This window comes from Ornithodoros turicata, chromosome 8, assembly GCF_037126465.1.
Source record: "Ornithodoros turicata isolate Travis chromosome 8, ASM3712646v1, whole genome shotgun sequence".
Classification (NCBI taxonomy): domain Eukaryota; kingdom Metazoa; phylum Arthropoda; class Arachnida; order Ixodida; family Argasidae; genus Ornithodoros; species Ornithodoros turicata.
In genome coordinates this window covers 35076617-35091769 of record NC_088208.1, presented here as the reverse complement: position 1 = coordinate 35091769, position 15153 = coordinate 35076617, and the positions used below count along the sequence as shown (strand labels likewise).

At 47.4% G+C, this 15153-nt stretch overlaps 3 protein-coding genes across 7 annotated transcripts in view; 2 read left to right on the top strand and 1 right to left on the bottom strand.

Annotated features, from left to right (window-relative positions):
* Positions 1-15153, bottom strand: part of LOC135367121 (neprilysin-1-like) — a 288929-nt gene that overhangs the window by 163449 nt on the left and 110327 nt on the right. The window contains exon 3 of one of the 5 annotated variants that reach the window (XR_010414368.1): positions 4602-4694. The exons of the other annotated variants lie outside the window; for them this stretch is intronic. The gene's annotated coding sequence lies outside the window, so the exon portion shown is untranslated. Of the gene's footprint in view, positions 1-4601; positions 4695-15153 lie in introns of those variants that run through there. 5 annotated transcript variants of the gene reach the window in all.
* LOC135367119 (neprilysin-11-like) lies at positions 1233-5755 on the top strand. The gene is made up of 5 exons (XM_064600235.1): positions 1233-1339; positions 1631-1677; positions 2144-2531; positions 3694-5099; positions 5303-5755. Exons 2-5 carry the CDS (start codon positions 1633-1635, stop codon positions 5624-5626), a joined length of 2163 nt encoding a protein of 720 aa, XP_064456305.1. The 5' UTR covers positions 1233-1339; positions 1631-1632; the 3' UTR covers positions 5627-5755.
* On the top strand, positions 7273-11976 carry LOC135367120 (membrane metallo-endopeptidase-like 1). The gene is made up of 5 exons (XM_064600236.1): positions 7273-7366; positions 7691-7737; positions 8185-8539; positions 9138-10555; positions 11621-11976. The coding sequence occupies exons 2-5, from the start codon at positions 7693-7695 to the stop codon at positions 11942-11944; spliced, it is 2142 nt and encodes a 713-aa protein (XP_064456306.1). The 5' UTR covers positions 7273-7366; positions 7691-7692; the 3' UTR covers positions 11945-11976.

Sequence of the window (15153 nt, the reverse complement as noted above, 5' to 3'; positions counted from 1 at the left end):
CCAACCACTGTTTCCCACTGTTTGTAGTATATTTATTGCCGAGAGAATTGACTGATGTGGCAGCATGGTGGATCGGGAGGTATTGTGAATCCTGAGCGGACCTCGCAGGGACATGTGTCAAACCCCGGGAGAGAACAGACTGCATGGGTCACTTCCAAGTCTCTGCGTTCAACGTAGTCATCTTACCCATTAAGCCACTGAAACTGAATTTCCATCGGAAAGTAGTAGGTTAGTCCTCTGTTCAAAATATTGGCAGACGACGTCTTGCGGATCTTCACTTGACTTTCACATGAATGCATACAATGCAGTCTTCCTTGAGATGCGTCGTTGCAAGTGTTTCAATAATACCCAGCCAATGGTGCAAGACAAAGCATCGTTCGTGCAATTCAGTCTGACCGGCAGGGCTAAGCAAGCGTACGCTCCACAAGGTCTCTTAACAAAAAAAAAACTAATTCATGCGGAGTAAGCTCTGGATGTCAATTATGCCGGCAAAAGAAATTTGCCTATCGCGTTAATGAACTCACCCAAGGATTTGTCAGGTGCACGTGTCGAAAGAGGAAAATTAATTAATGGGGCTGCGCATAGCTCGTGTATGAGAATTGAATTCTTCGGTATAAGCCCCGAACAGAAAAAAATTGCAGCACGGTTACGGTTGTGCAAATTTACGAGACAGCACCGTCCGCATTGGGCCGTCATCCTCCGAAGCAGCGCGTTGCAAGTCAACGGTAGCGCCGTGAGATTATTCTTGAACCACAAGCGATCGCACAGCGAGCAACTGTACCCCAACAGTTTCTCCCTGAATTGCCTACTGAACTGACGTCGCACTCTCTTCTTTGCGGCTTCGGCTGCACGGCGAGCTGGATCTTCGCGAGCTCTGCAGCTCTCGCGGGCGTGAATCCGTGGTCTCGTGCCCGCCGCAAAGTTTGTGCGTCAGCAGGACCCGGTATCTCCATGACGCGTGAAGCAGAATCACTAAGGGCGCTCGTGTTGAGTGTCTCTTATTCCTTTTCCTCAATAAGCGACACTTCTTATTCGCTTCCTTTCTTTCTGTCCTTTTGGCGTAGCTTCCAGTTAGATTGCGCCTAGATTGCAATTATTCCCCATTTTAGGGGTCATGAGTGATTTTCTGCCATACCTCCACGAAGTTCCTGTTCTTCACATTCCGCTTATTTCCTGTCAGAACAGCTAAACAGAAGTGGCACTGGGCAATAAAAGAGGAAGTAGCTCTTGTCTCGCACTTCATGCGACATTTACCTTGCTTCTTGTTTCTGCATTCGGTATCCAGTGTGCTTCTTGGATTTCTTTCCAGACTGAAACGCTCAATACGCCGGTTGGAGAGGTAAGCTGTGTTAACCTACAGGTCTACAATGATGTATCCTCCAAAAATGACGTGCACATACCGGAATTCAAGGTGTTACCTTGGCCATAAGGCAGATGTGGCAACTTGAGATCGCAACGTTCGTTGCTATCTTCGCGACAGTGACTGTTCATGTGCAACATGAACTATTCTCCCAACTTTGAGGCATTATTTAGTTCTGTAGCGCTGATAGGCGCGCATTGAAGGTTTTGCGAATTTTTAGCAATCTAGACTTGTTCCATGTATTCAAACGTATTGGGCATTCTCCCGCAGGCATGAGTATATCTGCGCAGAGCTCCCGGACCACGGTTACTCAGCATGTAAGTACGCATGTCTAGCCGTTATGAGTACTAATATTGACTGAAAAGTGAGGCCTATATGATTATTGCTCGTGATCGCAAGAAATATTTCACGAAAAGGAACTAAATTAATTCAGTTTTGTCAACGATTAAACGAGTTTCGTCAAGATAGTTTTCTTTTTTCGCAACCATGTTCCTGACGGCTATCGGAACTTTTTCGTTGAACGTACAGTTTTCAAACAAAACCTAGCTCATATGAATGGCCGGTGTCAAAATTGTACGGTAGCCCGAAAAATGCCCTTTGTCTCTTATCTCATCCATACGTTTAGCAAATGAAAATAGCGTATAATCCACCCATATGCCGCTTCGATCATCACCGTCATCTCTCCCCTAGGTTTGGGGTTGCCTTCCACACCTACAGTGGAAAACCTCCCCACTTCATCGTCAGAATATAACTGGTGTTGTTGTTCTCCCCATATGTTCGCAGTTGGCTGGAAAACGTGATTCCAGACTGACTGCCAGCACAAGAGCCGACGAAGCAGGCAGCGTCTCTCCCGTGACAGCGTCGAGGAACCCTCGACCAAAACGACCCATCCTCCCGTTCTGGCTCGTTATGTTCTTCATTGCCGCGGTGGCAACGGCGCTCGTCGTACCTCTGGTTGTGGCCATTCTCCACGTGGCCCATAGTCGCACTGCGCGCTCTTTAGTCCCGTCGTACAGTGTGTGCGCTTCATCCTTATGCAGGGCTTATGCTCAGGAGATCCTCGCTTCGCTGAATGAAAGCAAGGGGCCATGCAAGCATTTCTTCCAATACGTGTGCGACGGCTGGAACACGAAGCACCAAAACACAAAGGCCTTGCAACAGTTGTCCCTGCGTAAGTCCCCGGCATAAATTTTGACGTGAATACATGTCTTTAAAATCGGCACCGAAGTACACTCTTAAAAATGTACTTCGCCACAGAGTACGCTCCAATAGCCAACCATCATCCCGAGTGGCATCGTTCTTTCTTCTGATTTACTGTAAAACGGGAGGGGGGGACGCCCCCCCCCCCGTTTTTGTGGCATTGTGCAGTTCATAATTACCACAAAAATGGCGTACGCCCCTCGTTTTCGTCAAATCGAAGTGGATAACGTCGTGATTCGGGGTAGTGTTGGGATTTAGAATGTAGGGTGGCATCCTCGAAAGCGAAGCGGCACCACCAAATGCCACTTTCGTCACTCAAATTGTCAATCAGAGAGTAAGGGGTGGGGCAAGGGGTGGGGCACCCACCCGGGCCCCATCCCTTGGCCTTGTAGTCTCTGATCTCTGGAAGGTTGAAAAACGAAACCGGCCTCGACCTTCCGGTCAGGTCCCCGCGGGTGCGGCACGCGTTTGATCTTGGCCGCCAAAAGGGTGCTTCACTCTGTTGTCCCGCTGTGCGCGCCTGTCTCGTTTGCATTGCCAAAAGTGTGAAGTCGATTATTGTACACAGCACTACAGGCTACAATTTGAGATGATCTCGTGTTTTTCTTCAGAGGAGGATCGCAACGACCATAAGGCGCGTTGCGCATGTGTGTTGATGTGCCTAAAATTGCCTGAAATACCGTTGCATGATTCATTGTTCTAGTTGACAGCTCAATGACGTCTCTGAGGCTACTTGGTTCGTGTAACAACGCATATAGCACGAGTAAACTGACTGAGTAAACGAGTAAACTGGGTAACAACTAGCTTCCAGTCACCTGATTGCAACTGTTCCCCATTTTAGTAACCTCATCTGGAAATTTACTCCCCAGCACGGCAAACAGTCCCTAAACTTTGCATTAACTTCCGTGCAAACAGTCTCGTAAAGGAGTAAAGGGAAAAGGCAATCCGTCCTTGGGCAGGGCATCTTGTCCACAATAGGAAGAACGTTAACTGTCGAGTGCTCGACCAATGCATTACAAGAGAAAACAGTTGGAGACAATTTAGTGTGACAATTTAAGAACGCAAGCAAGTATGAAACACGCTTATGCAAACACCTATATACAAACAATCACAAAACGAAAATACCTTTGCAGGTTCAACATTCGCAATCCTGAACATGTCTCGGGAGGCCCAGACTATAAAAAATCAACCGCCGTCTGTTCGTGCAACTGCGATCCTTCTACTCAAATGCGCCGAACTACAAAAAGAAAGTCTTAACCAAATGGATGAACTCACGCAGATCCTTTCAAGCAGCGGATTATCCTGGCCTCAACAACAACCTCCGCGCGGTGACCTTTTGAATATCCTTGCACACTGGGCGTTAGTGTACCAAGTGGACTGTTGGTTCAAACTGGATATCAGGTACGAAAAATTGGAGAATAGGGCGGTGGTATTTGTGCATTTGGGCGAGTCGAAAGCTTGTAGCTGGAAAAGTACGCGGCAAATGTGGTGGAAGAAGGGCACATATGGGGAAGTCGTGCAGGCCTTCCTTAAGGAGTCTGCATTTGAAGGTAACGAAACAGCGCTACATTCTCAAGCAAACTATATTATCAACATGGAGGAGAAGTTGATGAACGTCTTGTGTCGAGAGCATCCTCAAGCTGTGCCGTCAACCGACATCAGCGACAAGTGGAGGACCACTATCAAGGAGAGCTTATGGAGCATATATGGAAACCTCACACCCGAAATTGTTGTCCGCTACGTACCGGGATACAGGTCAGCTGTAGACGAACTCATATCGCAACAAGATCACGGCGAACTGGCCTACGCAATCACCTGGACCATCGTGCAGACGTGGGGACCATACTTCAGCGGTCGTCTGGGCTCGCTAGTCTTCGGGAGCGGCGACAACGCTCTGTCCAGCTGCGTCTCCATCGTAAAATCCATATCCAGTCCTAATCTAGAATATCTTTTCGGCTCCAACATATTTACTGACGACACAAGGCTCGAAGTCTACCGAATGTTCGACAACATTCAAGACGAGATCTTCCGCCAAATCAATGAGAGTTCCTGGCTGGATAGCTCCACGAGGATCAAGGCCGCCGCCCGCATCCGTCGCATCGTGTTCGAAGTACCACTCCCTACGGTCCGCTTCCTGGAAGAAATGTACCAAGACCTTACCATTGGTGAAGATGCGACATTTGCGTCTGCGTTTCAAACTGCGATAAGGGCAACGCGTAAGGTTTCCTGGAGCTCAGTGAGGGAATCAATTGAGCCAGATCAACTTGCCGCGAATGCCCATATCTATCTGGAAACACTTCGCGTGATAGTTGCCCTGGCTATGTTTCAAATTCCACTGTACGATCCTGAAATGCCAAAGGCAATCATGTACCCTGCTCTGGGCCACGTCTTCGCCCACGAGATTATGCATGCTTTTGATGCCAACTGGCACAGATACAACGAGTACGCAGAAAAGGAAGACTGGTGGACCCCAAAGGTCTACGACAAGTACCTCGAGAAGACTGCGTGCATTCGGAGAGCTCATCAGAACTACCAGAAGGCAAGTACCCGCTGAGTATGTTAAAGTCGGAGAGCATGACCCATGTTTTTATGAAGCACTTTCAATATCTAGATAATACCGTGGTACTCGTGGTACCACTTATGGAAGCATGTGGTACTCATGGCTGCCCCTTTATGGGCACGGTGTGGCGATTTTTCGTATGACAGCCGCTGAGTAACCACGATATTCACGCACCGTTGCAGATCTTCGGTCGCCAGTTGTTGCCAACGTACGACCCCGAGAGGTTTGCGGACCTGGCCGGTGTACCAGCTTTGCTGGATGCGTCTCACAAATACGCCCCGGACGTGAGGCTACCCGGAATGGAACATTTCAGCCGTGACAAGCAATTTTTCATCGTCTATTGCTATGCCCATTGTTCCAGCAGATCTTCACCTACGGAAGCCGTGCATGCCCCAGCCGAGGAGCGCTGCAATGTCCCATTGATGAATCTTCAAGCATTCGCAGACACGTTTTCTTGTGCCAAAGGGGATCCTATGAACCCACAGGAGAAATGTACATTTTGGTGACAGCGACAATTTGAATACAATTACCTCGGTATTATCTTGATTATTATGTATTTATCCATAATGCTGGCCGCCCTTTGTCAGCCAAAGCAAGTGTATGCAACTTCTGTAAACTTTGTGACGTGAATAATGACTAATTTGTAACCTTTGTGTGATTGTTAATTTCTTCTGGCATGCGACGCTTATGTTCTGCAATCGATGAAGTCTGCACGGCACGTTGTATAAGGAACTTTTTTCAGGATAGTAAAGCGGTGCAGGTGTACAGTCGACGCAGTACAGGAAAGGTAGGGTACACCATTGCATGTTTTCAGCCTCCCATGCATCTGAACGCATGTGTGTTCCCGGAGAGGAAAGGACTATATCCTATGGATCTAGGAGGAGACTAGGATCTAGCAGACTAGGAGAAGGATCTAGGACTATCTAAAGGATAATATTAAGTTCAAGTGCGATTAGATTTCAGTTGCAAGCGTTTCCTTTCTACTCAGCTAACATGTTTTGTAAAATTTCTCAGTGATTTACGGCACCAACCTCTGTATCCTGTCTCTTTCGCTGTCCAATGTTTCTGCCTAACGAAATTAATCTAATACACTAGCACCATAAACACCAGGGCGACGATAGCAGAAATCTAACTTTCGTTATTCCGATCTCGGCAAAAAAAAAAATATATATATATATATATATACTCCTTTCATTTCTTGCGTCGTGGCATAGCCCGGCTCATCGAAAGGGAAATTTTCCAATTTGGAAATCCAGTCATGTGTATCGCCCACGCGGTTCACTGGCTTGTCGATAGTCTGCTTTCGCGCGGGTGTGCATCGGCCAGAACGTCTGCTCTGATTCAAACCAGAATCACATTTCATTGCTTTCGTTAACCTCATTCTCCACATTACAGTTTTCTTTCTTTTTTTTTCTTCTTTTTTACATTTGGTAAAGTCGATGATCGACTGCAAACAGACTTTTATACCCCTGTCACACGAGCAGTCTTCAATGATCATTGAAACCAATGGCCATTGGAAATGTGTGTAGTGACACCAAGCGTGTGACGTGTCAATTTCCCAAAGAGTATCGGACTCAATGTTCCCCGACAGGTTGACACGTTACACGAAAGGTGGCGCTACACGTATTTTCAATGACGATTGGTTTCAATGATCATTGAAGACTGCCCGTGTGACAGGGGTACTAAATCCAAGGTGGCAACTCTAGCCCGCCAATTGTCTTTTTGCACCACTTGTAACACATTTTCTATCTTTGGTGTGCCGCCCTCGGTTTTTCTCAGTCAGTAGCCTGTCCGTCTGTTAATCCCAGGATCGCGGGTTCCAACCCCGGCCGAGGACGGTGGCAACTTGGTGGAAGGCTACAACTTGCTTTGAAAACGCCGTCTTCCGTGAGGGTGCGTTAAATGTGGTGTGCCGTGTGTGTCGAGATTTCGGCGCACTTTAAAGAACTCTCAGAAGGGCAAAAGTAATCCACAGACCCGACAACTGTGGCGTCGCTCATGATCGAAGTTGTCTGGCGACGTAAAAGTACCGAATTATTAATTAATTATCTTTGATGCGCAGAAGAGACGAAACAGGTATGCGTCAGACTGCCGAGAGGTGTTCTATAACACACCGATAAACAGACGCTGAAGCAGAGTTGGACACTTTGCACGCGTCACGTGACTTGCACGTTCCCTGATTCGGTCACCGTACTTGTCTGCTGCCTTCCTCTGTTCCTGTCCTCTTGTACTCTTCAAAAGACAAGGTAATCTGCATGAGAAATTTTGCCGTTGTTTTCATTGACGTCGAAGAGAGAGGGCATTCGTAAAGGTGTTCAGTATGTATTAGTGTCTGCTGCTGGCACCAGGCACTAACCTGAGATAGAGGAGGATGGTATCGCTAAACTACTTAGAAGGAAATAGCCTTAGTCCTTTTATAACACTGACTGAACCAACTCACCGTACATTATCAACGGTAAATGTTACGCTAAAGTTATTGTGAATCCAGCCTTACGTCATCTGCTGTAGTACTATGGTGGGATAGGTGGAGATTACTGGAAGTGACTGTATATTATGGAATTTTTGTGCAGGCATGAGTATTCCTCAGCATACGTCAGGAACCATAGAACATGCGTCTGTAAGTATTCTGTACTAAAAATATATGCTGGACTGAATGTTAGAAAAGCACTCATTATTTTTATCAGTGTTCTCCTCGCCAACTCTGATTCACCCAAGCGTGGTGCAAGGAACTTTCGTAGTGGAATAACAGCACCCTCTAGCATATACACTTCACATGCGCAGAACATGGACTGCAGGCTAAGGAAATTTAGTCCGTAGTCTTGTCTTCGCAATTAGACTCAATTTATATGAACATCAGCTACCCTGTAACACGTAATAAAGTGGTGTAGAATCGTAAATATATAGTATGATATATAGTATGGTATATAGCAGGATTCATGTTACCCTTTCTGTTAGTACTATACTCCGATAATGATTTGTCGTTCAAAGTAACAGCTGATAGCTTTGCTTAATTACATACACGACCAATAGAATAGCAGACTTTGAACATTCGCTATCATCACAGACGTCCCCTCAAAAACCTGAAGGTGACAAGGACCCGCACCAAGCCCACCAATCACAGGAGTATCAGATGCCGCACTTCTCCGTTTGTTTCTGCTGTTCGATGGCCCTCACGAACGCCATTACCATCACCATAGTTGTGTCTCTCATTTTCACCGTCTTCCACTGCACCTACGATGCCCACGGCGCGACATCGTCGTACACCATGTGCACGTCCACCCTTTGCAAGGATTATTCCCGAGGAATCCTCGCCTCGCTGAACCAGCTGAGAGGACCGTGCGAGAACTTCTTCAAATATGTCTGCGACGGCTGGAGAGCAAAGCACCGGGATACCGATGTCTTGGAGCAGCTGCTCATACGTAAGCACAGACGTTCTTCTGCTTCTCGGTCCTCGTTGCAGCTACGCATAAGCCTTACAGTCACTGCGCGTCATGCACACCAGCGTTCAGAGTACAGGTGGCGCTTCACTTTACCGAGGGTGGGATCCTTGCAAAAGTAAAAAATTCGCGAACAAGCAGCTGTACTCTGACACAATGCCATTGATGTCATTATGGCAAGCAACTACACAAGCTCCCTATCCGCAAGCTCCCTGGTCTCCGTGTTTCGTTCTTTTTTCTATACTTTTTTTAGTATCTTTACTGTTCCTTGCATCTTGAGAGCACTTTTAGAAGAACCCATACTTCCCAGTCCCATTGGCTCCAGGAAACGGAAGAGGTACTGTACCATGGTAGAGTACGTCTCCCGTTTCTTGGAGCCTGCAACATTTGTCGGACGTAGCCAAGAGCTACTGGAAACAGCTCCCTGCATTCCACTTTCGGCCCCTTTGATACGATATACGAGCATATCCATCAGAAATTCAGAGGTCGTGCTGTGCAGGCTACTGTAAACCCGAACGCAGAAAAAAATAGCGAATTCGCTATCACTGATTTACTCTGAAGTCTGCATACATTCTTACAGGTGCCATGCACGCTATCCTGAACATGTCTCAGGACGCCGAATCCTTAAAAGGTCAGCCCCCGTCAGTGAATGCAACTGCTCTTCTTCTTAACCGATGCGTTGACGTTGGACGACAAGGGCTTAATCACATGAAGGAGCTAAGCCAGATCATTTCCGATAGTGGGTTATCTTGGCCTGAAAAACAGACTGCGAACGTTGACGTTTTGGATGTTCTGGTGTACTGGTCCCTGGTGTACCAAGTGCAATGCTGGTTCACGCTGGACTTGATATACAGTCCAGGCGGAAGAGCGGTAGTCACCGTCACAATGACACAAGGCAATTCAAACGACGGTACGAGCCTCGGTGCCTGGGAGGAAATACGGCAGGATTTGATACGAAGAGGAACGTATGAACAATACGTTCTAATGTTTCTCCAACAGTCTGGATTCCAAGGCGATGTGTCGAGGCAGCGTGCTCAAGCACAGGATATTATTAAAGTTGAAGCGAGTACAGTGAACGACCTGCTCAGAAAACTGCCTCAGTCTGTGCCGTCCAAGGCAATCGAGGATAACTGGCAAGCAGCTATACGTGAGCGCCTGAGGAGCGTCTTGGGCAACGAAACGCCTGAATTAAGAATCCAATTTGTGCCTGAGTACCAGAACAATATCGACCTCCTTATGTCGCAGCAAGATCGCAATACAGATGTCGCTTATGTAATCAGCTGGATAGTAGTGCGGTCTTTAGGCCCATTCTTCGGTGCCAACCTCGGCTCCGAAGTCTCCTACGAAGAACACGCGAGGCGTTGTATCGGCGCTGTTAGTTACATAACTGGTCCGAACCTCGCGCATCTTTACGGTTCCAGCATACTTACTGTCGACTCGCAACTCCAGCTGTACCGCATGTTCTACAGAGTTCGCGAAGGAATATTCCGTCAAGTCAACCGTAGCAACTGGCTGGACAGCGACACGAGGATTAAAGCCATGAATCGTCTTCAGCGCATCGTTTTCACACAACCGGTGCCGCCGGCCGCTTTTCTTCTAGCCATGTATAACAGTTTTAACCTGAGCGAGGACGCTAGCTTCCCATCTGCGCTGAAGATTGCGGTAGAGTCAACACGTAAGGCCGCATGGGGGCCGAAGAGATCACTGGTGATGGACGATCAAGTGGTCGCGAACGCTCGCTTCATTCCCCGGACGCTGGAAGTGTCCCTCGGGCTCGCCCTTTTCCAACTTCCGCTTTATGATCCTGACATGCCTATGGCAGTCCTGTACCCTACTATAGGCCATGTTCTAGCGCACGAGATCATGCATGCTTTCGATGCCCGGTGGCACGTGTATAATGAGTTTGCGGAGCTCGAATCTTGGTGGAGTCCAGGGGCCTACAAGACGTACCTCGAGAAGACCGCTTGCATTCGTTCAAAGCATCGGAACTACCACAGGGTAAGTAGCAACAGGAAATACGTAACCATGCTGGTATCTATGAATAGGTCACCGGTAATTTCGTGCGGATGTGACGTACAGTGTCCTCGCTTCCGTGTCAAGCGCCTCACAGGTTCCGATAGGCAAGGTGCTTTGTGATGTTTAAAATTGGTTTGCCAGTCGCTTCTGAAGCACTATGGGTTGCCGTTGCGCTGCTGTGAAGGGCTGACTATTCCGTTCAGGACTAAGCACAACGAAGGTAATGCTGCATACTTCTCCAACATATCAATCAACAATCAAAACGACAGCATCAAAACAAACTACAACATCAAACTACAACATCAAAACAAGCTACAATCTCAAAAAACTAATTTTTGACATTTTGACGCTGCTTACACACGTGACGCACGCTTGAAGTTTGTTGCAGCCAATGTTGCATTGCGTGCGCGCTTAAGTTTTGATGGTCGCGCTTTACCGCTAGCGTGCGTCGCCTGCTAGCGTAGACACGGAAGTCGACCCTTTTCCCATGGTTTCACCTATTGTATCAGTTCTTGCGTCGAAGAGACGTAAAGGCAACGGTGGCTGCAGGTGCAGTTCGTCACCTCTCAGTTCATCTAAGCAGGCCACGTTGCTACACACACACGCAACATTAATAATAATTGGGGGTTTACGTCGCGAGACAACTGAGATCACACACAACATGGACAACACACTTCCATATACACGGGTAGAATAGAATGCCTACAGGAAAAGTACGCCTTCATTAGAATAACATGTTCGTCGCATTTGCACCATCGCCGGACGCGTCATGCAACGCAACAGTCCAGCGTCCTTGTCGCGCAGATGACCATTTTGGTTTGGCTTTTCTGTTGCAAAGCTCCTGCACATTACGTTACGCCTTAAACTGGACATTGTTGTCTCGTCTTCTTACGTCTCTAACATTGTTGATAACGTCTTGTAGCTTTGCACCGTCCTCACGAATATTATGAACCATGGCAGCAATGTAACAGGAAAGTCGTTTCGTGGACGACGCTGAGCGTGACGAAGCCCAGACTTACGTGTCACAGACGCAACGTATTATTGCAGGTCTTCGGCCGCCAGCTGTTGCCGGGGTACGATCCAGAGAGGTTCGCCGACCTGACAGGCTTGTCTGCTGTGCTGGCTGCGTCTCATGAACAGACGCCGGACGTGAGATTGCCCGGAATGGAACGCTTCAGCCGCGACATGCAATTTTTCATAGCCTATTGTTACGCACACTGCTCCAGCAGGGCTACACCTCCGGACAGCGTGCACGCACCTGCAGAGGAGCGCTGTAATGTCCCTTTAATGAATCTGCAAGCGTTCTCTGACGCCTTCTCTTGTGCCAAGGAAGATCCGATGAATCCCGAAGAAAAGTGTACATTCTGGTAATAGCTATGTAGTATTGTTGAAACTGTCAAAAATTGATGAATATACGAATGCAAACTTCCAGGCAGGTTTTTCACTGTTGTCCACAGTTCGATGGGCATTGGCTATACGTTTTTGAATTGCCATGATTGCCATTACCCGTTAGAGTATTTGCGGATTCGACGACAGGTGTCGTGCAAAGGAAGGAATTTGGCCAGGGGAAGCGTCAGTATAAGCGTAAGCAATGGCAGGTGAAGCCGCTATGTCCTTTGTTTTTGTCCCTTGGTGCTGTCTCTATGGTCATGCGTTTGGGTTTGTTTGCTGAGCATGATCCGCATGTTTTCAGTACAAAACACTTACGGACGAGTGTGTTTGACAATACCTAGGCAGCCGTGACCTGTATAGCGCGGGGTCTCTCAGTAGAATGTGTACTGACTGACAATAAAGTAACGGTGTGCTCAGCAACCATAGCAGTCGCTGATATGTTGGAAGAGGGACTTAGTTGTAGCAGCGTTTGAACAACCTTTGGGTTCAGAATGCAAATCCTTAACCTTGTGACTGTTCGCGGTAGATAGTGAGCTCTTCTCAGTGACGCTATATATAGTGTGCTAACACGTAACACTTTCCTATGACTCTGTTTTTGCCACCACTCATTTTAATGAGCAGGCGTACAACTGAGCGCATAATTATGCGTATCCACGGTCATTCGTAGATAACGAATGGTCATGCGGGACACGAAATATTCACGGTGTCGCCCAGATCACGTCCATCGTGGGTCCATCCACGTGTTGGACCGATTCGCCAAATAAGCACGGGGTGCGCTTTTGAAGCAACACACACGGCTTGTTTATCGGACCAATCTTCTACTCGGGGGATTTGTAACAGACATTACATCAGCCGAACGTGACGTCGTATTCTATATATTTATCTCATATAGCTCATGCGTTACATCGGGACTGACGCCATAAATTGCTCCCCAAGATATTCGTATTAGAGCGAACCCTTTGGCTAAGCAGAACGAAGGCGCTCTTCTCCAAACCAATTGGGTTTCTCGAGACTCTGTGCGGTAAAATCTCCAGCAAGCCCCGGGGGATCAAAGTTGTTAGTTCGCACAAAAGATGTTTGTCGGAGGGAAGCAATACCGGAGTACGGTTAATCTACGGCCGACGTGCTGTGGAGTAGATGGAGCATTGTGTGTATAGTGATGCTGCATTTTGATACTCCTCATGATGTGCTGCAAGTACGGTGTACATCATACTGGCTAAAACAACACAGAATTCTGTTCGTTCTAGCATTCACAAGGTTTCTGTGTTCTTGATTGTAGTCTACCCCTACGCCTCTGGGCATAAGAACTCGTCAAGCTGCATCGTTTTGTTCAATCCCTTTTCACAACTCTATGAATAAATCAGTAGTAGTAGTAGTGGTGGTGGTGGTGGTAGTAGTAGTAATAGTAATAATAATAGTAGTAATTTATGCAGAGACGTATGAAAAAGGGATTGAACATAAAGTGGCAGTTTGACGAGTCTTTTTATGGCTAGAGGCTTACGTGTAGATTATAACCAAGAACAAACACAAAACCCCTACATGTCCCCGGTTTGAGTTCATCAGTTTTTACAACTTAGTGCTTGGTATTTCTGACTTTTAAAAGAAATTTCACCCTCTAGCTGTTTTGCAAGCATGGGTGTGCAGAGCGGTCTTGCACTTGGAGCAGGGCAGGTGCTCTTTAAGATAACTAAAACCAAGGACAAAGTGCACATAATCACGAATTGAAGATGCTCACGCACTGCACCTATACTGCAAGGCTCGGAGATAACAAAGTTCTAACGCACACCACAACAGTTATCGCATTTCCATGCATCTCCGAGGAATCCTAACTTCTACTCTCATCACTATTTACTATTCAGTACTACTCATGTCAAAGTACCTAATGAAGTTAATGTCCGCCTTCGTTTTCCCAGACCAGCCTTTCATTAGAAACGACTCAATACTTTCCTGTCCCTTCTTTTTCACCCCGGAGAAATAATCACAGCGTCGCCTCGTCGCAAGCCGCATTAGGAAGGCAACACAATTTTTATGTGGCGTCGCTAATGGTGTTATCACGCCGAGCAAGGTAAGTACTCGTTTCATCTTTTTCTCTCTCCTCCTCCTTCAACGACACGGCCGCATAAATTATGCAGCTGCTTATGGCGCTGTTTGGGTGAGAAAATGGCTGCCGCCAAAGAAAACAGACCGTACTCAGCTCGATATTTAGTTTGGTCCTTAGCGCGCAATTAAATATTCAAATTGTAAGCATCACAGCCAGTGTTTGTCTGGGCGCCGAAATAAGCGGGCTCGTTTCTCTTGACGTTCATGATTCCCTTTCATTCGTCCGTGGAATCCTATTCGTGCCGAAATGTAGGTGCGTTGTACGCTGGTGAGCTCTGGTTACATATGAACAGCTCTTGTTTCTCTTCAGTGTGTTTGACGTCAGTGTTCGTAATGCTACTTAAAAGACGCTGTCGAGGTAGTCGTACCCTTAAAGCCAAACTACGTTCATAATTGCATCAAGCATTTTCAGCATTTGGGAGGAGGGCGGGGACAGTATGATGCAGCAATATTGGCTACATTTTTCGCCATTGTTGGCAAACGCATTTCAATGCGGTCAGTTTATAACGCTATAATTGGAGTTAATTGGTAGCGAAACCCTTTTTTCAAATGTTTTGTTCAAAGCCTCTTTATACTTTGTGAAATCGTTTCAATGTATTTGCGTTCTTGCCGTGAGGTAGAAGAATTGTGGGTTTATGTCGCGAGACAACTGAGATCATGAGCGACGCCACAGCGGTCGGTCTGTGGATTGCTTTTGCCCACCTGAGGGTTCTTTAACGTGCGATGAAAGCTCATCACACGGCACCCCGTATTTAACGTCCCTCGCGGAAGACGGCGTGTCTAAGCAACTTGTACCCTGCCACCAAGTTGCTGGCGTCCTCGGCCGGGTTCGAACCCGCGATCTCGGGATCAGAAGGCGAACACGCTACCGACTGAGCCACCGAGGCCGGTCTTGCCGTGAGGTGGTGGTGGTGGTAGTGTCGGGCTATTTCCATTGTTACCGTGACGAACGCACGATCTCAGCGTACCAGAAACACCGTGTGGGGTAACTTAACGCCCAAATAATCGTCGTCAAAATAGTTGTTTTGCAGAAGATCACGTGGTTGTGGCACGTGACTGTGCCACGTGGCGGGGAAACAGAGCTATCT